This window comes from Drosophila busckii, chromosome 2R (genome assembly GCF_011750605.1).
Source record: "Drosophila busckii strain San Diego stock center, stock number 13000-0081.31 chromosome 2R, ASM1175060v1, whole genome shotgun sequence".
In the NCBI taxonomy this organism is placed as follows: Eukaryota; Metazoa; Arthropoda; class Insecta; order Diptera; family Drosophilidae; genus Drosophila; species Drosophila busckii.
This window is the reverse complement of record NC_046605.1, coordinates 19,394,120-19,420,163: the sequence shown is the minus strand read 5'-3', so window position 1 is coordinate 19,420,163 and position 26,044 is coordinate 19,394,120. Positions and strand designations below refer to the sequence as shown.

The 26,044-nt window shown below is 37.7% G+C and overlaps 1 protein-coding gene across 1 annotated transcript in view; it reads left to right on the top strand.

Moving 5' to 3' along the window:
* The window catches only part of LOC108594994 (homeobox protein invected), a 41,953-nt gene extending 16,696 nt beyond the window's left edge, over positions 1 to 25,257 (top strand). The window contains exons 2-4 of the mRNA XM_017980127.1: positions 22,804 to 22,809; positions 24,495 to 24,643; positions 24,706 to 25,257. Of these exons, the coding sequence (XP_017835616.1) occupies positions 22,804 to 22,809; positions 24,495 to 24,643; positions 24,706 to 25,026 (476 nt within the window). The 3' untranslated portion in view covers positions 25,027 to 25,257. The remainder of the gene's footprint in view (positions 1 to 22,803; positions 22,810 to 24,494; positions 24,644 to 24,705) is intronic.
* The last annotated feature ends 787 nt before the right edge of the window (positions 25,258 to 26,044 follow it).

The window sequence follows — 26,044 nt, the reverse complement described above, 5'->3', positions numbered from 1 at the left end:
TGCTTTTGCTTATATTTGGTATTGATTAATTGCAATTGACTCTATCGCCTAAATTGGCTAAAAATGTCTGAATTTTCGTATTTATTCTTTGCGTGTTCAATTTTTTTGCTGCTGCCTATAAACAGCAATGTGTCGTGTATAAAAAACAATCGTATAAAGCAATTGCAATCGAAGCTACAAAATCGCTTAACCACAAAATAAGGACGGACGGACGGACGGACGGACCGATTGGTAATAAAAAATTGTACACAAATATGTGAAAATTGTGTAATAAGCGTGTAGCTGTGACAGTTTGTCTAAAATCTGTTCTAATTGAGAAGGTTGAGCCAAAGTACGGTGGGCACACGCTAAGACGAATTGCTGGCAAATATACAAAATAAATGTTTAAGTGAATTGAAATGAATTTAAGGCACAAAAACAAATGAGTTTGTAACCAAGTGTTGACCAACACTGTTATTTAGTGTTGGATATGTCATTTATTTTAAAAAATAAATATGCAAATTAAATGTTGAGCATTTTTTATTCATTAGTCTGTAGTCTGTTATGCTAATTATTAATTTGCAGTGTTGCAAAACGCTTTGCATTTGCATTTCATCATGTGCGGCTTCACTGTAGGCAAATTATGCAAGAACATCTTGTTGACAAGCAACTGATTGTTCAATTAATACGAGAGATCGCATGAAAAGCAAAACAAATGGAACAAAACAAAAAAACGAAATTCACAAACACAATTCGAACTTGTAGCAAACATAGCTGAGGAGAAACCCCAAGTTCCCAGTTCCCAGTTCCCGATCGGTGCGCAGTTCCAACTGCTACTTCAATCAGAAGAATGTTGTCCATTAACAAGTTGTCCCCAGAGTGAAGCGCTTCTGGTCCTTAGCAATTGCCCCCAAAACAAAAACAAAAACAAAAATAAAACATCTGCTTGAGCTGCTGCGGCTTCTGCTCTGAATGCCGCTAACAGTTTGGGCCATTTCCTGCTGCCTGCAATTTCAATATGCGAGTATTTTGCATTTATAGCTCGTAATCATATTTTTATTATTCGCAGTTAGTTTTTCAGTCGAACAGTTGGGTCCCCATTTAAATGATTTAACTGCCTTTGATTGAAACATTTCATTATCAACGTAGTCAGCCCTTTTTTTTTTTTTTTTATTTTTTTGGATTTAAATAATTGGATATGCGTGTGGTACTTGGCTTCAGACCAAGAGAGACCCACATTTCAATGCTTTACGATGTTCATCTGCATTTAGTTGACGGTTCCGGCCTTGTCTGGCGCTTGGCCCCAAGGACTCTCGCGTTCTCAGCTGCTGCCTGCTTCTTATTTTTATTGTTGATTTTTGGGCTTGCGGTTAATCTTTTGCATTTGTGGGAAAGCAACTGTTTTAGTTGCTATGGCAATTTGTGGCTTTAAGGCAAATTTATTGCACATTTAGTTTTGATTTGCTGCATAAATTGTGGCTTAACACTAATTACAGTGGAGCAAGCAAACAAATAAAAGTATGAGAGGCAATACAAGAGGCAATTGCTACAGAAATCCCTAGAGGGGAGGCGCAGTAACTAGAGAAATTTTATTGCTTGAAATATTTAGTTAAATTGTAAAATAAAAAAATTATGCGAAGCTGCTAGAAAAGGAATCTATGTCTAAAAGCAAATTTAGAGAATTTAGCTTAGATGCTTAAAATATTTATTTCAAATTTATAGTCTTGGGTTTAGCATTAAATTAAAATTAAAAATCAAAGCCTAAAGTTTTGACTTATGAAACTTAATTTTTAATGGAAAATGTAAGCAATCTATTCCATAGTTTTAATCAGCCCACGCAAATATATTTTTTTTGGGAAATACAATACTCAGAGCTCTTGTTAGTCGTGTGAGTTGTTGTTGCCCACAAGTTTTTGTTTTATATTTATTTACAAGCATTTAATGTCTTTTTAATGGTCAACGCAGCGTTTACATTTTTATTTTTTATGCACAAGAGACAAACAAAAAAAAAAAAAAATAGATAGACAAGCAAACTAAAAAACATTTTCTTCATTTTTTATTTATTTATTTGTTTGCTTGTAAGTAATGTTTTAAACTTAATGATGTTGTTGTGCGCATGTTGAGTTGTAGCTATTGCTGTTGTAGGTGTTGTTGTTGCTGTTGTTGTTGTTGCTGTTGCTGGTGTCGTGTGTCGTAGCAGCCGCCGCAGTGGCACAGAGCCCAAAAAATTTAAAATTTCAACAAGCCAAACGCCATCACAGTTCCCAGCTGACTGTTGCTGCTGCTGCTGATGTTGCAGGTGTGTGCGTGTGTGTGTGTGTGTGTGCGTTTGTTGGCCATGTTTTGTCCATTGAAGCAATTATTATTTATTATTGTTGTCGCTGCCGTTTCGCGCGCCAGCCAAAGCAGCTGAGCAGGTGTTAATTGTTCGCTTTTTCATTTTTGGGTTCCTCAAGTTGCTCAACTTGAGTTCTTGAGTTTGAGTTTGAGTTTGAGACTTTCAAGGTGCCATCACTCAAATGGCGACTCATTTCTTTGGCTTACACGTGTGTGTAATTGTAATTGTAATTGTGTAAATGTAATTGCCACACAGCTGCCATCAAAAATGGACAATGCAATTGTTGTTGTCGCCATAATTGTTGCTAATCATTGATTGCACATTTAACACAAAACGTGCAGTTTGTTCTACAATTAAACTTGACAACTGTGGTTAGACTTTAATCAGGCACTAGTTTAAGCTACTAAATGACTCAATTATCGTTGCACTAATTGCTGTCAGCCCAGCTAAGAATTTCCGTTTTAGTTTAATCCATCACAATTAGAGCTTGTCTAATTGTTAGCTTTTCATTAAAAGTGTCAACAGTGGGTTAAGTGATGCTCATGAGATTTTTATAGCGTCTCATACTATCGGCTATGCTCGACTTAAGCTGCTTTATCCATTATTGAATTGGTTAGAATTTAATTCAAATAATAAATAAAAGTATCGCGTAAGTTTTTTGAATTTTACTTCATTTGTTTGAAGTTTTGGGCTACTTATGTTCAATTTAATTATTTCAAAACCTAAAGTGTAATTTATAGACTTCCCAGCACTTTAAAGATTCCTCAGAAGTTTTACTCGTAGCTAGTGATTTATATTGAATAAACGAAAACCAGAACCCATTAACTTAATTCAAACTAAAACACTTGATTATCAGCAATTAAATAGAGTTTCAGTTTCAGTTTCACTTTGCGCCGCTCAATTACATTGGAATACTTAAAATTTTAGATTTCTCGTTAACATTTTTGTTTCGGAAAATTCACTTCAAATTTCAAGTTGCAGCGATGCGCAGTAGCTGCCTAAGCAATTCCAAAGTTTGTATGACCTTTTCATTCAATTAACCCACATGAATAAATAATAAACAACAGCGTGTCTATGTATGTGTGTGTGTCTGTGTCTGTGTGTGTGTGTAATGTAAAATCCATCAGCTGAAAAATGGCAAGCTGACAGTTTGTTTGTATGTCTAAGAGGCCAAGGAAGGGGGTGTGGGGTGAAGGGTGAGGGGTGAGGTGGGCTGTTGCTGCAGCAGGTAAATAGAGGAGGTAACGCAACGACGACAACAATTGCTGCCATGTGGCAAACGAGCCACATTATAATGGAATAAAATGTGCTAAGCTGCAGTAGACTTTCAAAATACGCTATAAAGCGAAAAATATAAAAATTTAAATTTAAAATATAAACAAAAGCGTAAGCATTCTTTTCTTATTATTTAAAATTAAAAAGCTATTTAAATTCTAATTTTATTACAACAAATTACAAGTAGAAATAAGTTTAGAAATTTTTACTTCATTCAAAAATTTATGATCAGTTTTTTTTTAGAATTATTATTCAAAAGCATATATTTTTGCCCTATTTTAAAATAATTTTTAAATCAGAAACATTTTTGAACAATATAAAATAATCCATTTTCATTTCTTCTTTTTTTAATTAAAGTTCGCAGTCTGTTTTTATTATAATAATTGAAATGTTTTTATTTTTCCACTATTTTTAAATAATTTTAAAAATTAGAAACAATTTTTAAACAATATAAGATAGTCCATTTGCATTTCTTCTTAATTTTCTTAATTATAGTTCGCAGCCTGTTTGTTCGTTAGCTAATGCATATAGCCGAACTTTAAAATTATTTACAGGGTATTAACAAACAATTGGTGATGCGTGTTTGTTGCTGCAGTCAAGCAAGTTAAGCTGACAAACGGCAGCAAATAAACAAACGCTCACAAAGGCAGCAGCAGTAGCAGCAGCAGCTGCTAGTTAATAACTAAATGAGCGAATCATTGCGCTCCAGTTAATAGCCACTAAACTGTGGGTGTTCTTACTGGGACTGTAACTGAGCTGAAATCGTTTGTGAATTTGTTGACATTAGTCGGTTATATGGCTGATATAAGTGCGTATGATTAGCATATGATTATTTGATTACTAGGTTCAATGCATTTTGCCTTTTGTTTTGTTTGGTTTTGTTTTGTGGCCACACGAAAAATGAGTTATTTTTCACTTAAAAACAACTGGCGGCGACCAAATGTTTTTGTCATTAAAAATCCATTAAAAGCCCAGAGTGCCACGCCCACTGCTGTGTCTTGTGTCGTGTAAAAAAGTTAAGCGACAGCTTGGCCACCATGTGAGTCAGCCAACTGCCACGAGGAGCGACCGACCGCACACAGTTTCCATTGTAAGAGCCATTAAAGTGAAACTAGAAGCTCATTTACACGCTGGAACGACACCCACTTCAAATGGCCACCCAGCCAGCCACCAGCCAGCCACCAGCTTGGGGAGGGAGCAGTCTTCAAAGCGCATGCCGACGACTCCCAGATTTGCCAAAAGATTTCACAAACATGTCGCAGACACTTGGCACTGGATTGGGGGCTGCATGTCAAAGGGATTAGCGCATAAATCATCTCTCGATGCTTCCCCTAGACAAGTCGCAGTCGCGCTCTGTCTGTCTGTCTCTTGCTTTGTGTGTGTGTGTGTGTGCCTATGCAAGTGGCCGCGACTGTATGAAATCAATCGAAATCGAACAGCAGCAGCAGCAGAATGGGAAGAAGAAGCAGCAGCAACAACAAGCAGGCGCCACACAGACTTAATTAAGTCATCAACCAGAAGGCAGGCTAATTGGAGATCTGTACCGCGATCGCAGCCCATGCTCAGATCAGTGACCAAAAGACGCACCCGCAACACAGCCCCAGATAGACAGAGAGAGAGAGAGAGAGAGAGAGAGAGATAGAGAGTGAGCGAGAGCGAGCACACACAAGCAAACCTCATCATGATGTTCAACATGTTCTGCTTCAGCTTATGCTGCGGCTGCGGCTCTTTTCGTGGCGCTGTCTTGATGATTCAGTACGTCAGCGTAGACCACACACATACACACACACACACACACACAGACTAGGAGTTCCCTCTGTCTTTTGCTTCAGCTCTGGGGCTGTGTGACTCACTAAAACCAGTCGCTGCCCTCAAGCAGCAGCAGCAGCATCGGGATCGGGCTTATATGCAGTCCAGTCGGCGTTAAAGTTTGGCAAATCCGCCAACAATGGGAGCAGGACCACCAAAGAAGCTGCTGATGTAGCCAAAGCCATAACGTCTCCACTGCATTAGGGGTGGTCCTTTGGGTTTGTTCCTTTGCTTATTCGTTGCTGTTGTTGTTGTCGCTGTTGTCGTTCTGCTGTTGTTTGTTGCTGCTGCTGCTAGCGGCTGTAAATGAAGGTCACTAACAACAACAGCAACTACACTGCGCAGCAAGCAAATAGTTCAAGTTAAGACATAACACAAAGTTTTAGTTGCAGCAGAAATTTCGCACATTAAGACAAAAAGTAAAGTATTCAAGATTAAAAAATTTATAAACTGTTTCATTTAAAATTGATGATTTAGTCAAAAAGCTAAAATATTTATAAAAATGAGAAAAAAACTATAAATATTTTTATTCTATTTATTGATGTAATGAAATGGTCAAAATGCAATTATTCCCAAAGTCTTATTCATTCTTATTCATGTTGAGATAAATTTTAAGTTTGATAAACTGCTAAACTAAAACAAACTCTTTAATTTATTTTAATATTTTAATTTTTCAGTTAAATATTTTCAAATAGAAATACAATTTTATAATGTGAACTTAAATTCAAGTCTCAAACCAAAAAATGAATTGCTGTCAAAATATTCTTTTATACCTAGTAACTTATTTTAATTTGTAGCATAGTGTAATTCCACCTGATTTGGTTTAGTTGTTGTTAGCTGCTTCTGTTTTTGTTGAAGCGCCTAATATAATTCTCGATTGACTGTGGATTAGCTGCCGTTGTTGTTGTTGCTGCTGCTGCTGTTTTCTTATAGTTTTTTTTTTTTTGCGTGCTTGGTTTTCTTGGTTTATTTGCATATTACCAGTTTCAGTTGACATTTTTATTAACTGGTGGGCGCCATTGCAACATGTCAACGATAACGATATAGCCCCGCTCTAGGTGAAGTGTGGGGCGGGGGGCGTGGGCATGGCTCTGACCACACGCAAACAGCGGTCGGCCATAAATATTTACCCTCAATTGTAATTACAAAACACCGATAGGCATCTCGCTCTCGCCGCTCTTCAGTGCGCATCGCATCGCAACGCGCGGCGGCGGCGGCTCGTGGGGGTTGCATTTAAAGCAATTTGCATTTCTCTGTGAGCATTGGGGAATTAAATAACAACAACAAAAAGAGCAAGAATAACAACTGTAAGCGGCAGTGCGACCTCGCATATAATTAAGCGGAGCCTTTAAATTGCAAAAGCATGCAAAGGGCAGCAGCTATGAGCAGCGGCAGCGACAGTTGCAGTCGACGCAGCGAGCGGCAGCGCAGCTGCACTTGGGTGGTCTGCTCGTTGTCAAAATGTGTGGTCTTTATTAATAACAGCGAGCGACAGTAGCGAAGAGCGCGAGCCGAAGATGAAGAGTGCATGGGACGGGGGACTCTGTCGCCAATACAAAACGGATGTTCAGCTGTGTGTGTGTGTGCGCGCGCTCTCAACTCATGTAATCTGCACTTGCTCCCTACTTTTTGCGCTCTCATTCGGCGCTGCCAGCATGTTGGAGCCTGCATATGTTAGAGACTGCGCGACTGCGACTGCGCTGCGCTGCGAGGTCGACTTGAACTTCAACGATCAGCGTAAATTGAGCATTGCCCGTTGTCGTCTTGTTCTTCTTGTTGTTGCTTTTTCGGCATTTACGCCTTTGATTTTTTCCGCTCAAATGGGCAGAAGCTGCAAATTAAAACATTTTTTTCTTCATCATAGTTGTTGCTCCCCTTTTTACAGCTGTCCGTCTGTCGCTCTGTCTGTCTTTCAGTTGTTTACTTTTTGCGCCTTGATTCTTTGTTTGCTTTGTTGATGACGATCATTTCGCATTAAGTTTAATTTGAGGTTGAAAATAAGTTCGCTAATGAACTCATCAGCAGCAGTTTTCAGCTTTTGTTTATGACTCTGTACAAAAGACACAATGATACTTACATACATATGTACATATGTACACACACACACAAGTGAAAGGCTTGTCAGTCGTCGATGCAGATGTAAGATTATTTTCATTGTGAGCTGCCAAATATTAAATGTGTTAATTAAGCAAACAAAAGACGCTGCTGTGGGTCCTCAACAGCAACAGCAACATGCAAATTCTTGTACATGTGTTGTCAGCTGCAGCAGCAGCAGCAAAAAAAAATCATTAAACATGTGCTTAAGAAATCAGAGAAAAGACATTTTAGCAAAAAAAAAAAACTAAGAGAATTAAAATGAAAAGTTGGACCTGATGACTGTTGAATACGCTACAAAATATAAAACAGTATTCAATTTGGCACAATAATTAAAAATGAAAAATTAACAATTATTTATTTTAAATAATAATAATAATTAAAATTATATATTGTTGTTGTTTGCGTAGGTGAAGTTAGCTTACGTTGCAGCTGGCAGTTGCCCAAGACTAAGTGAGACGTCTTTCGCTACGCGAGACCAAGAGACACACACACACACAGGCACAAGTGTCGCCAAACCGAAGCAAGAGAGCAGGGAAGAGAGTGAGAAAGAGAGTGGTAGGGGCTTGGGCTGCTCATATAAATTTCTAGCACGCGTGCAAGTAATTAAGCCCAAAGATGAGACATCTTTTTGTATACATGCACACACACACACACACTAATACACACAAATGCATGTTGGGCTACATGTTTAGATACAAATATTGCTGATAGCTTATCGCGCATGTTGATCGCGCGGGGTCCGCTTTAAGAATTATTGTTATGACGTTGCCCAGACATAATTAGTGGGGGGAGGGGGGAAGCTGGAGCAGCTGAGCAGCGGAGAAAGCATTTAGTTTATGTGTGGCATTAATTAGTTTAGTTAATCAACTGCTGAGCGGTCTGGAATATTTATGGTTGTTATTTTGAATTGAAAGTAAAGCAAAGCCAAAAGCATTTTATTGATGAAATTTATCTTTTTAAAATGTTTTATTTGATGCATTGTTGCTGCACTTGATTTATGTTTATTGCATATTGCAGCATGGATTTTGCAATGTTGCAACATGAGTTGCAGCTGGGGCGCCCATAAACGTGGCAAGCGTTATAAATTGCAGCGAACGGACGCGCTGGACTTTCTAAGCCAAATTCCCCACATAGTTTATGGCGCTAATTTCTTTATTCATGGCGCCAGCCAGCAAAGTTGCCTCAGTTGTTGCCTCAGTTGCTGCTGCTGATGCATTTTGAGCAATAAACGCCTGAAATTCATTTCAGTTTGCTCGCCTTAATGAGTCCGAGTTCGAAGTCGCTCTGTGATTGCGCATGCAGTGCATGTGGCAGTCAAAGACAAATTTAGTTGCATGCCACAGAGTCTTGCAGCATCAGTTCAGCATCAGCTCAGCTCAGCTCTCGCCTTAATTGCGTGCATAAATTGCTTGCAATTTCAATAAAAATGTTGCACAACTGCTCGATCGATCGGTCAAATGCGTATCAATCAATGTGAGAAACTCGGCCCCAGACTCAGACTCAGACAATGCATTTGTAATTAATATTCTGTGGCCGTGCTGTCTACAAACACACAGAGCACAGCATAAAATATATCGAACGGCTACGTGTTAACAAGCCCAGTGGCAGTTGTAACAACAAAGGCAGCAACAATCACATGTGACAATTGCCAGTTTTAAATAATGAATGCACTCAAACACTCACTGAGCGTAAACTGAGCTCAGCTTGTCAGCTAGCTATAGCCTGTAGTTATGTAATTGGCATGTAATTGCTGTTTGGCATATATTACGCATACGCACTGTTTGCCAAACAAAAGCAATATCAATTTACATAGGCTGAGCATAACAAATGGCACACAATTTAATTTAGCCCCCAAACAATTGAATTTAAATAAAAAGCACCCACTCTCTCTCTCTCTCTCTCTCTCTCTCTCTCTGAAACTGAAATGCGATGTCAGTCAGCTTGGCGATTGATGGGTTTACATTTTGCTCAACAAGTTGCCCAAAGTTGCGCGCTTTTGCTTTTAATTAATTTACACGACAATCAATGCAGATTAAAAGCTCACATTGGGGGGCGGTAATTCGCTTAAAAAGGGATGAAAAGTGAGCTGCAGACAGCAAGAGGGTGAAAAAAAAGAGAGAGGAATTTAATTTGAGCATATTTGTTATTTAACCAAATAGTTAACAGTTGCTTAAAGCAAAGATTAAATGCGCTAAAGTAAATAGAAAATCAGCAGAGCAACAACTGAATTTATTTATATAGCTTAATTATTATACAAACTAATATAATAACTAAAGATGGTGAGTGTTAGCTACTCGACGACTCGACTATAATAACAGTCTATAAATTATTTCGAATTTATAAATGAAATTAGCTAAATAAAATGTCATCAATTTTTTTATCTTTTCATATTTTATAAAAGCTTAAAAGTGTATTACAAATTAAATGCATCCAAAGCTGTTTAATATTAACTTAAATTTCAATTCACATATGTATATATAATATGTACATAATGTTCATATATCTGAGAGGAAATTCCTTTAAATTTATTAAATTAAATTTGCAAAGTGTGTTAAAAATTAATTGCATCAAACTTTAACTGAAATCGAATGCCTAAAAGTCAAACTTATTTTGCAGAAAGTCTTATAATTTTTATTTTTATATAGGCTACTTTTACTTTTAATTTAAATTGAATACTTAATATTTTCTTAAAATTTCAAAGAGCTTAACAATCAAATAATTTCAAAGTAGCTCAACTTTTACTTACAGCTATTGACTTAATAAATTTATAGCTACTTCAAAGCTATATAGCTGTAAATTTGACTACAATCGTATGCATATATTTTATTCTTGAGCAATTTCATGGCTGGCAGTTTATTTAAATTCAATAAAACAAGCAGCAAACAAAGCCAAACTGTTACCAAGAGCTTAACTTATGTTGCCTGCCACGCGTCTGGGGCCCTCGAGTGCTTAAATGGGCTCATGAATGCGGCTTATCTTGTCGACACACACTCAACAGACTGTGGCAAGCTGTGAGGGTGACCCAAGTGGGTGGGTGGGTGGCATGCCACAAGCGGAAGCTGCGGCAATTTGTAGCTCGGTGGTGTGTTTAGTGTTTTTGATGCGCTGCTTATGATGGGCGTGAAAAATAAAATGCTTTGCGGTATGTTGGGGGGAGGGTAGGGGTACGTTGCTGCCATTTTGGCCAAGCTGCGGTTTTTTATATTTTTATTATTGTTGTTGTTGTTGCGCAAGTGTTGGCCACTTAAATGGGCGTTGCCATAACTCATAGACAACAACATTGGGCGCAAAACTTGTTGCCAGGCCACGACGAGCGCTAAAATCGTCAACTTGAAGCTAATAACTCATTTAAAAGTGGCTGACATCAGTTGCTGTTGTTGTTGTTGCTGTTGCTGTTGCTGTTGGCAGCAGCTGCAGCTGCAATTGCGCCCCATGAGCAAAATAACTTAATTTCATAAATGGCCAAAGCAGCAGCAGCAGCAGCAGCAACAGCAACAACAAGACAGTAAGAAGGGGTGGGGGGAAGGGGCAGGGGCAGGGGCAGGGGAGACTCCAAGTCAGTTGCTGGCCTAGGCGTTTATCTGAAAAGAGTCTTGCGGCTTTTAACCACCAAATTGCTGCCATGTTGACTGATTGACGCTGCCAACGAGTTGCAGCCACAAGCGCTCATATGTGTGTGTGTGTACGTGTGTGTGTCTATTAACTTGGCCAATTCGTGTTCTTAATTATGCTAGCAACGCCAGTCGTGTGTTTTTTATTTTTTTATAGCGTATGCAAACGTTAGTTGCTGCTGCTTTTGTTGTATGTGGCATGCAACTAACTGGCGCTGATTGCTGCTTGTTGCCATTGTTGTTGTTGCTGTTGTTGCTATTGCTGTTGTTGCTGCTGTTGCAGTCAGTCAAGCAATTTGACTCATAAAATTATGACTGTGACATTTTCATTCAGCCTAATTGAGTTTGGCAATTGTTTTGGCTAAATTTGTGCCGACGCGCGGGGCGGGGCGGGATGGGCGGTATATTTGAACTGAAGTTGTCTATTAGCTTTACCTGGAATGTAATTAACTGTAAAGTGAGTCATTAGCTTTGATTTAATAGTGTGTGAATTGTTTTGAAACAAGTTTGCCAGCAACAATTTATAGTTGAAGCTAGAAATCAAACAAGAAGTGCTGAAGTTTAATTATTTTTTTATTTAAAAAGTAAAACACAAAAATTTGTATTCAATTCAACCAAATCATGTCTAAGATTAAATTTAAAATTTAGATTAAAGCTAAGCTTGAACTATTATTTATTTATTAATTATCTATTGCTCTATTGAGTAAGAACAATTAATGGTAAAAGAAATTTTCTATAAATAAAATTAAAAAATTGTATTCAATAGGCAAAGCCCAATCAATAAGATAAAATTTTAAATTTAGATTAAAGCTAAGCTTGAACTAATTTGTTTCTTTATATTTATAGTTAGCTTGGCAATTTTTCTAGCTGCTTTTGCTGTTGCATATTTAATTTACTTTGTTTGCTTTTCGCATGACGAAATCAATTTGAAGCAGCAACTTCCACTTCAACTTCAAATTGAAAGCTGAAAAGTGAATGCAACAAATCGAAAACTGAGCGCACACACACACAGACACACAGAAGAGCGAGTACTGCTAACCCTCAGTGACACCCACACGCAGCCGAATGAGCATGTGCAAGCGAGATAGCGCTAGTGAGCAAGCGAGAGATAAAAGCTATCAAAGCGTACGCTCAGCCATGGAAGCTGTCAGCTCGAGTTGAATTTAATTAAATCCTTCATGTCGGCGTGTCTGTTAAAAATAGACAAATGACAGTTTTACAGTTACGCTGTCCAAAAAGGATAACAAACAGCTAGAGCGAGATAGCTAACAAACTTTGTTTGTATGTGTGTGTGTGTGAGTGTGTGTGTGTGGGGTAGACAGACTTTAGCTCAGATGACAGTTGAAATTGAAGCACAGATTACAAACAAAATTGAATTGCATTTTTTTTTTTTGCTCAGTTCGTGCCTTTGTTTGTTTTTAATATGCGTGTGTGTGTGTGTTTGTTTGTTTGTCTTGTTACTAATTACTTAATTAAAGTCAAGCGTGCAGAGCATCGCCAAAGACGAAAACAAAAACAAACTCTTGTATAATTAAATGTCGCCAAGCAGCGCAGCGTGAGAATTCGCGAAGCTCAATGAACTGAACTTGAAGTCTCAAGTGTTGGCTCGAAATCGCTACGAACTAGTTTAGTCTATAAAATAGACAGCATTGCCTATTTGTTTATAAGCAGAATTGTTCATAATTTATGTAGCTCACAATATTTAAATTTTATCTTTTCATCTAGAGAGTATCTCAGCTTCGTTTTTGTTCTTTGCTGCTTCTTGCTTTGTTGCATTGTCAGCATGCCAAGCGGGCAACGGAAATTGTCAGGCGATCCACATGCCCCAACTGGCGCCAGCTGCCTCACACACACACACACACACACACACACACACATACATACTAAGAGCTGCTGACGTCATAAAAACTTTGATAACTTAATTAACAACAGCAGCCGTGGCAAAGTCGCAGTCGCAGTCGCTGATCTTTTAGTTCGGCAGCTTCCAAACTCTTTTTGTTGCTGGGCGTGTGTATATGTGTGTGTATATGTGTGTGAGTTTTAATTTGGCCAAGAATGCGGTAGGTAAACTAAACCAAATTAAAAGTGATCGCAGCATTTTATCGATAATTTATCAAAGCAAAAACCCAGTGGCGAATACTTCGAGCTCATAAAAGCAGCTCGCGCGCTCTCTCGCTCACACACACATGCGAATTGCTCAACGTGTGTGGTCCACATGGTCTCGAAGCTTCGCTTCAACTGCGACGGCGACAGCGACTGCGACTTCAACTTCGACTTCGGCTTTTGCTGTAGCCGCGACTGTAACTTTTCGAAATTAGCATAAGAGCGCCGAGGCTGAGCTCAACTCTCTCTCTTCGCTCTTCGCTCTCCGCTCTTGGCGTAAAAGAGAGCGAATGTGCCGAACGCAACTGTGGGGGATCAGCTGCCAGCCATAAATCCGCAGCGGCTTCAACGCACAGGTGGTCAACCTGGGCGGCTCTTGGCTGATATTTAAAACAATCTGTTGTGCTTTTCAATTACTTTATAGTACGTACACGATATACGAGCGGCGTTGAACATAAAAAATTACAGGAGCGCAGTCGAAGCAAAATCAAAAAAAAAAGTAAACAAATAGTTTGCAACAAAATAGTTCACATTTATTTGAGTGCTTTTGTATCTCAGCTACGCTTTAATTACTTGACAGCGCCCAACCCGCTTGCAATTGAATGCGCTCCTGTGCTCAAAGCTCTTGTGATCATGCGCTCAGCATAAAAACTTATGAGCTCAGCTGTGCTATTAATTGTTTTATTAAGACATTTTCAGATTTAACATGCTGCATGCGCTACACGAAACTTTCAAGGCTCGTACGACTTGTTTGGCCATTTTATGAGATATCTTGTTTAAAGAAAAATAATATTCAAATCGAAAATTATAAGAAAATAGAAAGAAAATAAAATCTTTTAGTTATTTGATTTTATTTAAAAACACCAAGACAATACTTGTATTATATTAATTATTTTGTTTCTTTTTTTATTTTACAATATGTATATAATATATTTTTATCAAACTATTTCTTACTAAAATCTGTAGAATTTTAAGCTAATTTTGAGCTGCTTAATAATTTATTCATTATTATATGTATTATTACAGAGCATTTTAAATATATAAAATATATTGATTTCTAGGTTTTACTTTTGCTCTTTTTACTAAAATTACTTTGACTTAGAATTTCAAGCTTATTCTACAGAATAGTTTATTTATCATTAAATAAATTTGCTTAGAATATTTTATTGATTTATATTTCATGCTAAGTAATACATATTAATTATTAATATGCACATTTTTCAAGTTTCTGCTCGTCTGTTGAAAATTACTTTGCTGCTTAGTCTATTAATATTTGAATTTAGCTTTTATTTAATAAATATGCTCGCCTCTTTTTGGAGCAGCGCATTGACAGCCGATCTGGACTGACCCAGCGCCAAGCCCAAGCCCAAGCCCAGACCCCAGCTGAAGCCACAGACACTGATCTTGGCTGCCCAACTTAAGCTCTTGGCTTGGAGTGTGTAACTCTCTATACAGTTTGAGACTTTGTCTGCGTCTTGGTTTTCATTTTTTTTGTTGTTTTTAGTATATTTTTGTATCTTCTGCATCAATGCGCATTTGCGATCATCATCTTCATCATAATGATCGTGTGTCGGCGTCGGCGTCTGCGTTTTTGGAGTCTTCGACGGCGACGGCGACGGCAACGGCGACTGCGTCATGATGATCGGTGTGGTCCTCAAGTGTTTTGCATCTTTTGATCCGTGGAAGATTGATGTTAATGTTGGGTAGGCATGGTGTGAACATACTTATTCGCATATTTGTTTTTTCAGTTCGGTTATGCTCTGACTCCGACTCTGACTCTGACTTTGACTCTGCGAACCGCACACGACGTTCGTGGCTGGAGCTTGGGCTGGGGTCTGGGCTCGTAATTAAAATGTGCACTGAAGGCGGAGAGGCTATCAGCATGAAAGCGCAGAATGGGCCACTAATAGAGCCATAAAGCGAACATTTATTGATCTACAAATTATTTTGTTGGCTGCCGCGTGCTCCAGCTCCAGCTCCAGCTACAGCTCCAGCTCGTCTCAGTTTGGGTCAAAAGTCGAGACGAGCGCGACGAGTCTTGACTTTGTTTTCAATGTTGCTTTGTGTGTAATCTTAATATTCATTAGTTTGGACTGAAGCGTGTTCTTGGCTCTTTTGAAAAGCTAGCGCCTTTGCTTTAGTTTTGTATTTTATGGCAACCGAATAAACAAACAGACAGACAGACATACAAACTTTGGGGTGGTCTTGAGCGCTGGAAACGCTTTGAAGATCAATCAAGATCGCTGATAAGTTCGCTGGCTCGAGTGAAAGCTTAGCTTGGCGTATTAATTGTTGCTACGATTGCGTTAATTGAGAAACCCTAGTAGTGAGGGCAACTCATTGTTGTTAATTTAGTCGAAATATTCATAGAAGCGTAAAATGTTCACACCTCAAATTGCAAAAGCAAAGCCAACGACGAGTCTATTAGCCAGACTCTGCCAGCTAAGCAGCAGCAATACAAATGCTACACAAACGATAAAGATCAGCTACATTAGCCGATGATCGTATCGATGTCGCTGTTGCCGCCGCCATCAGGTGGCAGCAACTATTGCTCTTGCCTCAGTTTGCGGGTCGCGGCGCGTATCGATTGCAGCTTTGGCTTAATGAAATTGTTTGCTAATATCAGCGGAAAATGTGGTCTGCAATTTGTTCATGTCTCCCAGTCTCCCCAGCAGTGGAGACTGCGGTCAGCAATCGATGGCGATGTGAAATTAATACCAGCACCAGCACCAGCACCAGCACCAGATACGATCCAATCCAATCTTATGAGTTCGGCTCTGTCTCTGGCTTTAGCTTTGCCAGCTCAAGCGCTAAGGCGTGAGTGTGAAAATTGCAGAAGGTTAAATGAAGTTGTTTCAACGCGGTGTTGCCACCAGCTAAGGCATTGAACACATTTTTTTTTATTACTACATAACATTGCTTGGAAATTTTAAAATTTATTGCATGGCATTAATTTTTTATACACTTTGACATTTTTGTAAAAAATGGGAAAAAGGGTATTATGAAGTTGCTCAAATGTATGTAACAGGGAGAAGGCGTGGCAGACCCATAAAGTATCAACGAGCTGAGTCGATATAGCCATGTCCGTCTGTCCGTCCGTCGTGCATGTTTCTCAGCAACTATGAATGCGTGTATCTCAGCAAATACAAGAGCTAGAGCAACCAATCTGGTATGTAGGTGTATATCCAGGACACTACGCTTATTTTATTTTTTTTTATTTCCTCCCCTTCCCCCGCATCGAAAAAAACCGATATATAAGGCAGTAAAAAAATCTGAAATGAAATAAATTGCTTAGTCATGTTTTCGACCGATTGTGAAAATTTCTAAACGATCGGATAATAATAGGAATTATTCACATTTCATTTTCAATATCGACAGCGGGGTGCACGTGCTGACGCGCTATACAAACGTCGCTGCTGACGCTAAAAACGAAAACGAGCTGTGACGCGGTTGCTGTTTTGTGTGTATGTGTTGGTGAGTGCATTGCGTGTGTTTGTTGCGATAACCTAGTCAAAGGTGTATTTAATGTGTGTGGCGCCCAACTTTAACCTGTCCACTTGTTTTTTTTATATATTTTTAAACTTTCTATTTTACACACTTGGTTAGCGTATACGTTTCTTAATTTATAAAAAACACAATTTGTCAAATTTAAAGACTTATTGCAATGGATTTAAATTTTTTAATATATTTTAACTTATTTAATTATTGGCTTGAATTTAATTTATTTCTATAATTTTTAAACTCTTTTGTTTGCTGCTCTGCATATTTGATTTAAAATTATTATAAAAATTTATAGACAGTTATACAGCTTTAAAAACTTTTTTGAAATGAATTTTTTATATATTTTTTAACTTAAAATTGTTTTTAAGCATTTTTGTCTCAGTTTGCAGTATTTGTTTATTACAATTCATGTCTATACTAAATAAATTGTTAAATATGCATTTAAAATATTAATCTTTTTTTTTTTAGCTAATATTTATATCAGAGTATATTTAAAATATTTTTTTTTACACATTTGCTGCTTAGCATATTCGATTTTTCACAAATTTAAGATTTTTTTGCAAATGGATTTAATTTCTTTAATATGTTTTTAATTTGAAATATTTTTACACATTTTTCTCTCAGTCTACAGTATTTGTTGCTTACTTGAAATTCATAATAAATAAATTGTTACATATGCATTTAAAATATTAAAAGCTGGTATTTTAGCTAATATTTAATTCACATATTTAAAATATATTTTTACACATATTATTCATATTTGTTAATAGTTAAAAAATATGCGTATAATGTTTTTATACACTTTGACATTTTTGTAAAAAATGGAAAAAGGGTATTATGAAGTGCTCAAATTATGTAACAGGGAGAAGGAGGCGTGGCAGACCCCATAACGTATGACGAGCTGAGTCGATATAGCCATGTGTCTGCCCGTCCCGTCCGTCTGTCCCGTCTGATGAGTGGTGTCCTCAGCAACTATAAGACTACGAGCAACCAAATTTGGTATGTAGGTGCTTATATCCAGGACACTACGCTTTTATTTTTTTTTTAGTTAAATTGTTAGCCCGCAAATCGAAAAAAACGTTATATAAGGCAGCACAAAATCTTTAAAATCTGAAATAAATCACAAACTTGCCTAGTCCAGTTTTCGACTAACTGAAAGATTTTTTTTTTTTTTTTTTTTTTTTTTTTTTTTTTTTTTTTTTTTTTTTTAAAAAGTCGGAAAATAACTTAGGAATATTAGCATTTCAATTTTTCAATATGACAGCGGGGTGCAGTGCTTGACGCGCATACACGTCGCTGCCGACGCAGCGGCGGCGTCGCTGCTCGACGCTACAGCGAAAAAACGAGCTGTGACGCGTTAGCTGTTTGTGTGTATGTGTTTGTGAGTGCATGTGTGTGTTTGTTGCGATACCCTGTCAAAGTGTATTTAAATGTTGTTGGCGCCCAACTTTAATCTGTCCACTTGTTTCTTTATATTTTATAATAAATTGCATTAAATTTAATTTAAGCTAATTTGTTTTTACTATCAAATCTTTTGTTTATTTATGCATCAGTATAAAATATTGATTATTATATTGTGCTATATTTAAGCATTTTATAAATATACATTTTTTTCACTATTTTTCAAACATTTATTGCTCAGCATAAAGCTTGTAAGCTCACAGTTTAGTTGAATTTACATATCAATTTGCGTAAAATATGCTTTGCATAATTAGCAGTCACCTTTCACTCGCCTTTTCAACTTGGCTGTGGCACTGGCTGCGGCTGTTGCAACATGTCTTGACGCCCTAGACAAGTTGGCCAATTGCTATGCATGGCAGCAGGCAACGACTACAGCAGCAGCAGCAAGGAAGCAACAACAATCAGCGATATGAGTGCATATTGATAGAGCAATTAAAAATATATCTAAATATTTTCATGTGACAGCGCAAATTATGCGCTGGAATGTTGCTGGCGGCAATACAAAAGCGAAACGCCGCCAACAACTTGGTCGGGCCAACAATCTGTTGCCATTTAGCGCGCAAATATCTATTTTTGATTTAAGCCAAGTTGCGAGCTAAGCCAAAGCCAAAGCCAGGCCAAAGCCAGAGTCAGGCCAAGCGATTGAGCGATAGACAAACCGTTGACAGTCTGTCTGCGGCATCGTTTGTCAGTCGGGGCAACACCGCAATCAGCGATAAGCTTGTGTATTGCTGCTTATGATTGCTGCAACTGCAACTGCCACAGCTACTGCAGTTGCAGTTGCAACTGTAGCTGTGGCAACTCTTATTGCCACTGTGACTGCGCCGCGTCAATCATTTCAATTAACGTGCGATCAAATCGATCGTCATGTCAATCATCATCATCATCATCATCATCGATTCTAATGGCTCAGACATTTGCCAATCACAACCGCAGCGTTAATTTGCCTGTCAAATGCGCCCAGCGGAAAATACTTTGATTCATTCGTGTGGGTGCCTGCCACATGCAAAAGGAAATACCATTAGACAGACAATAGATCTTCAAAGAACGTAAGCGACGAATGGCAGTTGAATTCATTTATATGAAGCTAAATTATTGCAAATCAAATTCATTGCTATAATTATTGCTCTTCAATTTATGTTTATTATTGCTTCATTTATATTAAAACACAAAAGAAATAAAATATAAAGAAATCTTTTGATAAAGAAACTGTTGTACTCAGCTGTAATTATCAAATGATTTTGAATTTCTATTGGAAATATATGTATATTAATATTAATTTATATTAATTAAAGCTTTTTTATGCACGTGTCCTATTTAAAATTTATATTTAAAATAATTATAAATAAATAATAAAAAATGAGAATAGGCAGACAATAGATCTTCAAAGGATGAAAGCGACATTGCTGTGAAAAGCCATTGAATTAACTTATATAAAGCTAAATTATTGCAAATCAAATTCATTGCTATAATTAGTGCTGTGCAATTTATTCAAATTGATATGCTATAATATAAATAAATCTTTTGATGAACAATTCTGTCAAATTGTTGTATTTAGCCGAGAAATTAAGTTCCTTAGCTGCTACAATAATCAAAGGATTTTGAGTTTGGATTGCAAATATCTTAACGAATAGATGTTTATTCATATTAATTTATTTTAATAGCGTAAAGTTTTGTACAATGTATATTGCAAATAATTATAAATAATTAATACAAAATACGTTCGAATCAGAATTATTTCAAATACAATTTTTGCAAAATTCAAACTTTTCTCCCTTTATTTCAAATGTTATAAATCTGCTTTGTTCTGTTATGTTAACAGTTTTCTGTTAAGCAACAGTTTTACATTTATAGCTATATACTGTTAAGCAATATTTATATTTTTATGCTTTTGTTTATAGTTTACTGAATTTTACAGTTTTTTTTTTGAAAAACATAAACTCTTAACAAAAAGCTGTTAACCTTAATAATTTGATTCGAATTCAAAACGATATCGATTACCATTAGTTAAATTGATGCGCTGCCAAGTCAACAGCGCTGCCCACATAAAAATTAGATATTCATATTTCAGTTTGAGCAGCTCATGTTGACTGACTTGAGGAATGCATTTCATCATGCGCTCAATTTATTGTGATAGCTAACAATAAATCAACTTTCACTTTTCATACTTTTCGAATTTCGAAGTTCCATAGGGTGGGGGTGGGGGGCGACGTGTTGTTTTTATGGCCTATTAATGAGCCGACTGATGATCGTTAGATTAAGATACAACAAGCTGCCCGAACAAGCGAGAGAACCAAGAAAATTAAACTAAAGCAACAGAGACTGTCAAACAGATCGTTTACATGAAGTGAAGCTCGAAGAACCACCACACGCCAAGTCCCAAGTCTGAGTCGGACGACCGGACCGGCTCTGGCTCCCCAGTGACGACGACGACGACGACGACGAGGTCGACCAACTGGCACTGGCAACTGGAAACTGTGTGTGTGGCCCGTTAGTTTGAGATCTTTATAAGTCAATTTCAAGTCTCGGAGAGTTGCATGCTAAGCTTTTAAGCGAGAGACCAGAGGCCAACTCCTACTAAAAAGAATCTCAATGCAGCAACTGGTGGCGTTCTCGCATCATTTTGCGCACTCATGCGGCATGTGGCATGTGGCAACTGCTGGTGCTGCTGCTGCTGCGTCTGTTTTTGGGCATTTGCAAACTCATGTTAAGCATAAATATATATAACAAATGCGCTTCATTTAAACATATGCGAGCATATGGGACACGACTTCGACTTGTAGCTGCGACTTGCTTTGCTTTTTATTGGCAGCTGGCAGCTTGTTGCTTTTAGCCAACTTGCTGCAACAGTCAACAGATGAAGACATCTTCCTTTTCTTCTCCTTTTTTTTCCTTTGGTTTGTCAGTTGTTGTTTAAGCTCAGCTCGACTGCAAATGAGCGAGAGAAAAAAATGCAATTTATGTGAATGCGTTGCCAGTCGGCTCTTGGCTCTGTATGTTAACTTGGCTAAGAGTTGTTGTCGCTCTGCTGCTGCTTGCATGTTCTTTGGCTAGCCTCAAGTCTAGCTGCAAGTGTTTTTTTTAGTTCTATGCTTAGTTTTTTATTTAAAACGAACTGAGTGAACTTCTTCAAAAGCAAAGCAAAGAGTCGCCAAGGTTACAGTGCACGCTCGCTAATTAAAACTGTTTGCTGTTGAATTTCAGCAAAGAATTTTGAATAGACTTAAACACATTTTTCAGCTAATCTACCGCTTAAAATTAAATAATTTGCTTATGCTTGACTTGAGTTTGTTTAGTTAAAGACTAAGAATAAACAAATGAAAAAAAAAGTGCTTAAGTTCAGTTTTATTAAATGTTAGATATTTTAGTTAATGTATTTAATACTGATAATTAAATTAATGCTCTGGTGAATGTTTAAACTGCTGCCCACTCTTATAACTAAACTTTAAGCTAAACTTTTGTCTTAGTCTAAATTCAAATAACTTTCGTCAGTTTCTTTTGCTTTTCTTATCGCACAATTTGCATTAAACTCTTTAAGTTTCTCATACAATAACAATTTGTTTGAATTTCTCTGCTGATTGCTTGATATATATATCTTGATTGAGTTCATAAAATTTCTATTAAAGCCAATTTGGCAAAACCTCCCATTCCGTCTCCGTCTCCAGCATCGTCTAAGGACAACATTGAAACTTTTATTGTGTCAAAGCAATGAAAAATTTAACACGCTATAAATCACAATTTTCCACAATGGGCCCAAACAGATTTTCGACGCCCAAGCCCAAGCCCAAGCTAAAGTTCCAGCTGAAGTGAGGAGTGAAGAGTGAAGAGGGTGGCAGCAGCGGAAATAGCAACTGGCAACCTGCCAACGCCAACGCGAGTCCTTAGGGCAACCCCTTGGCAATGTCCTTGCGACGCCTTGGTATGCAACTTGTAGCCGGCTTATCTGCCAGGCAACATGCGTTCCCAGCTGGGTGGTGACCTATGACGCGGCATGAGTTGCCAGTTCCCAGTTCCCAGTTCTCGCGCTGGTCGCCGTCTCCCGGCTGTCTGACAGGTTCAAGGTCTGTTCTGGTTCTCTCTGCTTTTTTTTTTTTATTTTTTATTGTTGTCGGGCTGCGTGTGAAATTTAAAACCGTGATAACACCTCGGCAATCCGCCCACTCCCCCCTCCCCCTCGCATACGAATAAACACGTGCAAACACGTCTTGTGTTATTTTCTGACATTTACTTTGTTTTTTTTGTTTGTTGTCGACTATTTTATTTTTTGGTTTAATTTCGCGCCCGTTTGGCAGCTTCGGCATTTTGTTGACAAAATTGATTTGTTCAATTTTTCCAACGATTTAACTTGGGGCATGACTTGGTTGCCATTAGTGTCGGTACATTTATTTTGAAGGTTGTTCCACAACTCTGAGCCACGTCGATTGGCCTTAGTCCTTCTTCCTTTTTACTTAGCCAGGCCAAATTCTTGCACGTTGCGCAACTTTTGCTGGCGTCGTGGAATTTAATCAATTTTGTGATATTTTATTGATTCGCGTTAAAAGCAAATTTAATTTTCAACTGTCTAGCGAAAACGTAGCTCAACTAAAAATAATGTTTAATCTTATTTCTCCTACTCTCTTCTCATTGCAGGTCGAAGTAAGTACAAAGTGCAACATAATAAAGTGGACGGACTTGAGGCATGAAGATGGACTCGGACTCTATGAGAAATGGAATTTATAGTTGAACAGACAGGCAGAATTTTTATAGAAATTTGTTATAACATATTATAGCTAAATTTAGTAATGGATTCAGTTTAATTTTTGATAGCAAAGTTAACTCGATGATGAAGTATTGGGAATTATTTTAGAAGCTGCAATATCTACAAAATTATGGGATTAATAGAAAGAGTTAAAATACAAAGTTTTATATAGAATTTCTTTAAATTATTAGCTATTTATTTGATTCATAGCTGTTACATTGCGATTGGTATTACTAATCAATTTAATTATTTATGCCAATTAATCGTAATGATTATATAAAGCAACTGCTAGAAAATTCTGCGATTACTCATAGATTGCGAGTTGAAATAATAAAAACAAATTATAAATTATCATAATTATCCAAATATTAAAACAAATTCTTCAAAATTAGTCAAATTTGGACATAACTTAAACTGAACTAACTTAAAATTATTCCAAAATTATTCATGTATAGGAAATATTTGGAATAATTCTTAGTTAGTTCGAAACTAAACTAAAATATTTAAATAAAAATTATTCAAAAATTATTCATTTATAAGAAATATTTGGAAATAGTTAGTGCAGTTTAAGGTCTGAACAAATATATAAACTATATATCAATCTTAAGCTTGCGATCAACAAATAGTGCAGCACTTTTATTTTTTTTATTGGAGTCTTATTCCTTTGTTGAGTATTTTTTAAGATAATCAAAAGTAATATTTGGATTATTATAGATTAATTTCAAATTTGAATAATCCTCATCCAAAAGTGATTAAAAATAATAATCTAATTAGCAATGATTATGATGCTAATCATTATTTAACAGCTATGATTCAATATTAGATTTGAGAATACTTAAAGTTTCCAAAGCGTCTTAGCTTAAATATTTTGGCAACAAAATTAGAAAATTCTAAACCCTTACGGACTGAAAATATGCGTATCCAATAGTCGTTTCTCCCTTATGATGAATGTGCAGCTTAAATTAGAAAATAGTTTTTGGTGTTGGCAGCCGCTTGTGGTCAACTTGCGGTGTTGGCCATGGCCATTAGTAAAACCTCATAATTGCTTCATTTCAGACGCAACTATTTCTTAAGTCGCAACTTTTGGGCCAAAAGTGGGCGTGGCATGCCTGGGGGCGGGGGAGGCTGTCTATAGACAAATATTAGATTCTCTGCGCTTGTCTGCCGCGCTGGCTGTTAATTAAATACAAGACAACTCAAGTCGAGACAAGTGAAGACAGCCTAGACTCAAGTGGGGTGGGGTGGGGTTGGGTGGGGTGTGGAAATTAGCCACAGTCAAAAGTCATTGCGTTGATTACTTTTTGGAAAATGACGCGCGCAAATTTTTGGAAACTTTAATTGTTTTCAGTCTTCAGTGTGAGGGGGTGTGGGTGGTTGGGCTGGTTGTTAGCCCTGGGGGTTGGCATTTAAATGTGAATTAATTGCTGGCCAAGGGCGGCGCTTATATGAGCAGCAGGATTTATGTTTACGCGATGAGTTGGCAGCCCAGTAGCCCAGGAGCGAGTCCAGAGTCCAGTCATGTTACGGCCATTAAGCGTACGCTGGAATTTTTATGACCTTCCCGTTCCGTTCCCGTTTGCAGGTCCGCGTACGCGCAAGCCCAAGAAGCCGTCGACGTCGAGTGCAGCGGGCAGCGGCAGCGGCGACAAGTCCGATGCAGACAGCGCTGCCGTGCCCGAGGACAAGCGTCCACGCACTGCCTTCAGCGGCACACAGCTGGCCAGACTAAAGGTGAGTCCGCCAGAGCTCACCAAGCTCTCAGTCTCTTACTGTCTCTTTCTTTTCTTTGGCAGCATGAGTTCAATGAGAATCGCTATCTGACCGAGAAGCGTCGCCAGCAGCTGAGCGGCGAGCTGGGCCTGAACGAGGCGCAGATCAAGATTTGGTTTCAGAACAAACGCGCCAAGCTGAAAAAATCCAGTGGCACCAAAAATCCGCTGGCGCTGCAGCTGATGGCCCAAGGACTCTACAATCATTCGACGATACCGCTGACGCGTGAGGAGGAGGAGCTGCAAGAGCTGCAGGAGGCCTCAGCAGCGGCAGCGGCGTCGGCGTCGGCGTCAGCGTCAGCGTCAGCGTCAGCGTCAGCGTCAGCGTCGACAGAGCCAACTTAGGGCAATTCTTATATTTAACTATTAATAATATTTATATTTATGCTATAGCGTGTAAGTTTAGTGCTTAAAGTTGCTAAAACAATTAAGTTGTAAAATATTCTAGTCCCCCCCAACTACTCCCCCCCGCTACTCATGGGAGGCACGCGATTCACTCGAAGCAGCCAGAAGTTCCAGCTCCACTCTGCTCTGCGTGCTTTTGTATAATAAATTCGAAGAAAAAAATAAAAAATAATGCACAAGTTAAAATAAATTAATAAACATTTAAATTATACACAAGACGCGTTTGTTTTCATTTCTCTGCATATAATTAAAGCTACAGCGATTTTATATGGCCAGGTAGGTGGTCCATGGGGCTTACGACAATCTGAAATCTTGTTATCTGTCTCTGCGTTTAGCTTGTGGGCGCTTAGCATTAATTGCTCTATTAATGTAGTTACATATATCTGGCTGATCAGCGATCGAGAGCATAATTGCATTCATTATGCTAATTTACAGTTGGGACGGCACGAGAGAGCGATCGTTCGTTCGTTCTCTTTCTCTGTCTGTCTGGCTGTCTGTCTAATTTAGTCATTAAATTTGCATACAGTCGTCAAATAAACTAGAATCAAAACAAAAAGCAATAACAAAAGGCAGGCGACAATCAATGCGCAAAAGCTAAACAACAAAAAAGCTCAAAGTTGTTCATGTATGTGTCTGCGTGTGTGTGTGTGACAAGCTAACAGCATACATTGCCACTTTTGATACACTTTAATAGTTTTCATTTAGAGCAAGGGTATTTGCAAAATGTGCATAAGAATTATTTCTAGCTTATTCATTTTTATTAGTCGAAAAATCAAAACAAAAAAATAAATCAAAATTTATTAATATGTGGAAAAGATTTTCAGACTTTATTATTCTAAACTAAAACGCACAACTTAATTTTTAATACATAAATACATTTTTAGTACTTTTTTTTTTTATTATATAGTGTAAAAGCTAAAGAAAAGTATTACAATAAGCTATATAAAATTAATCAAAT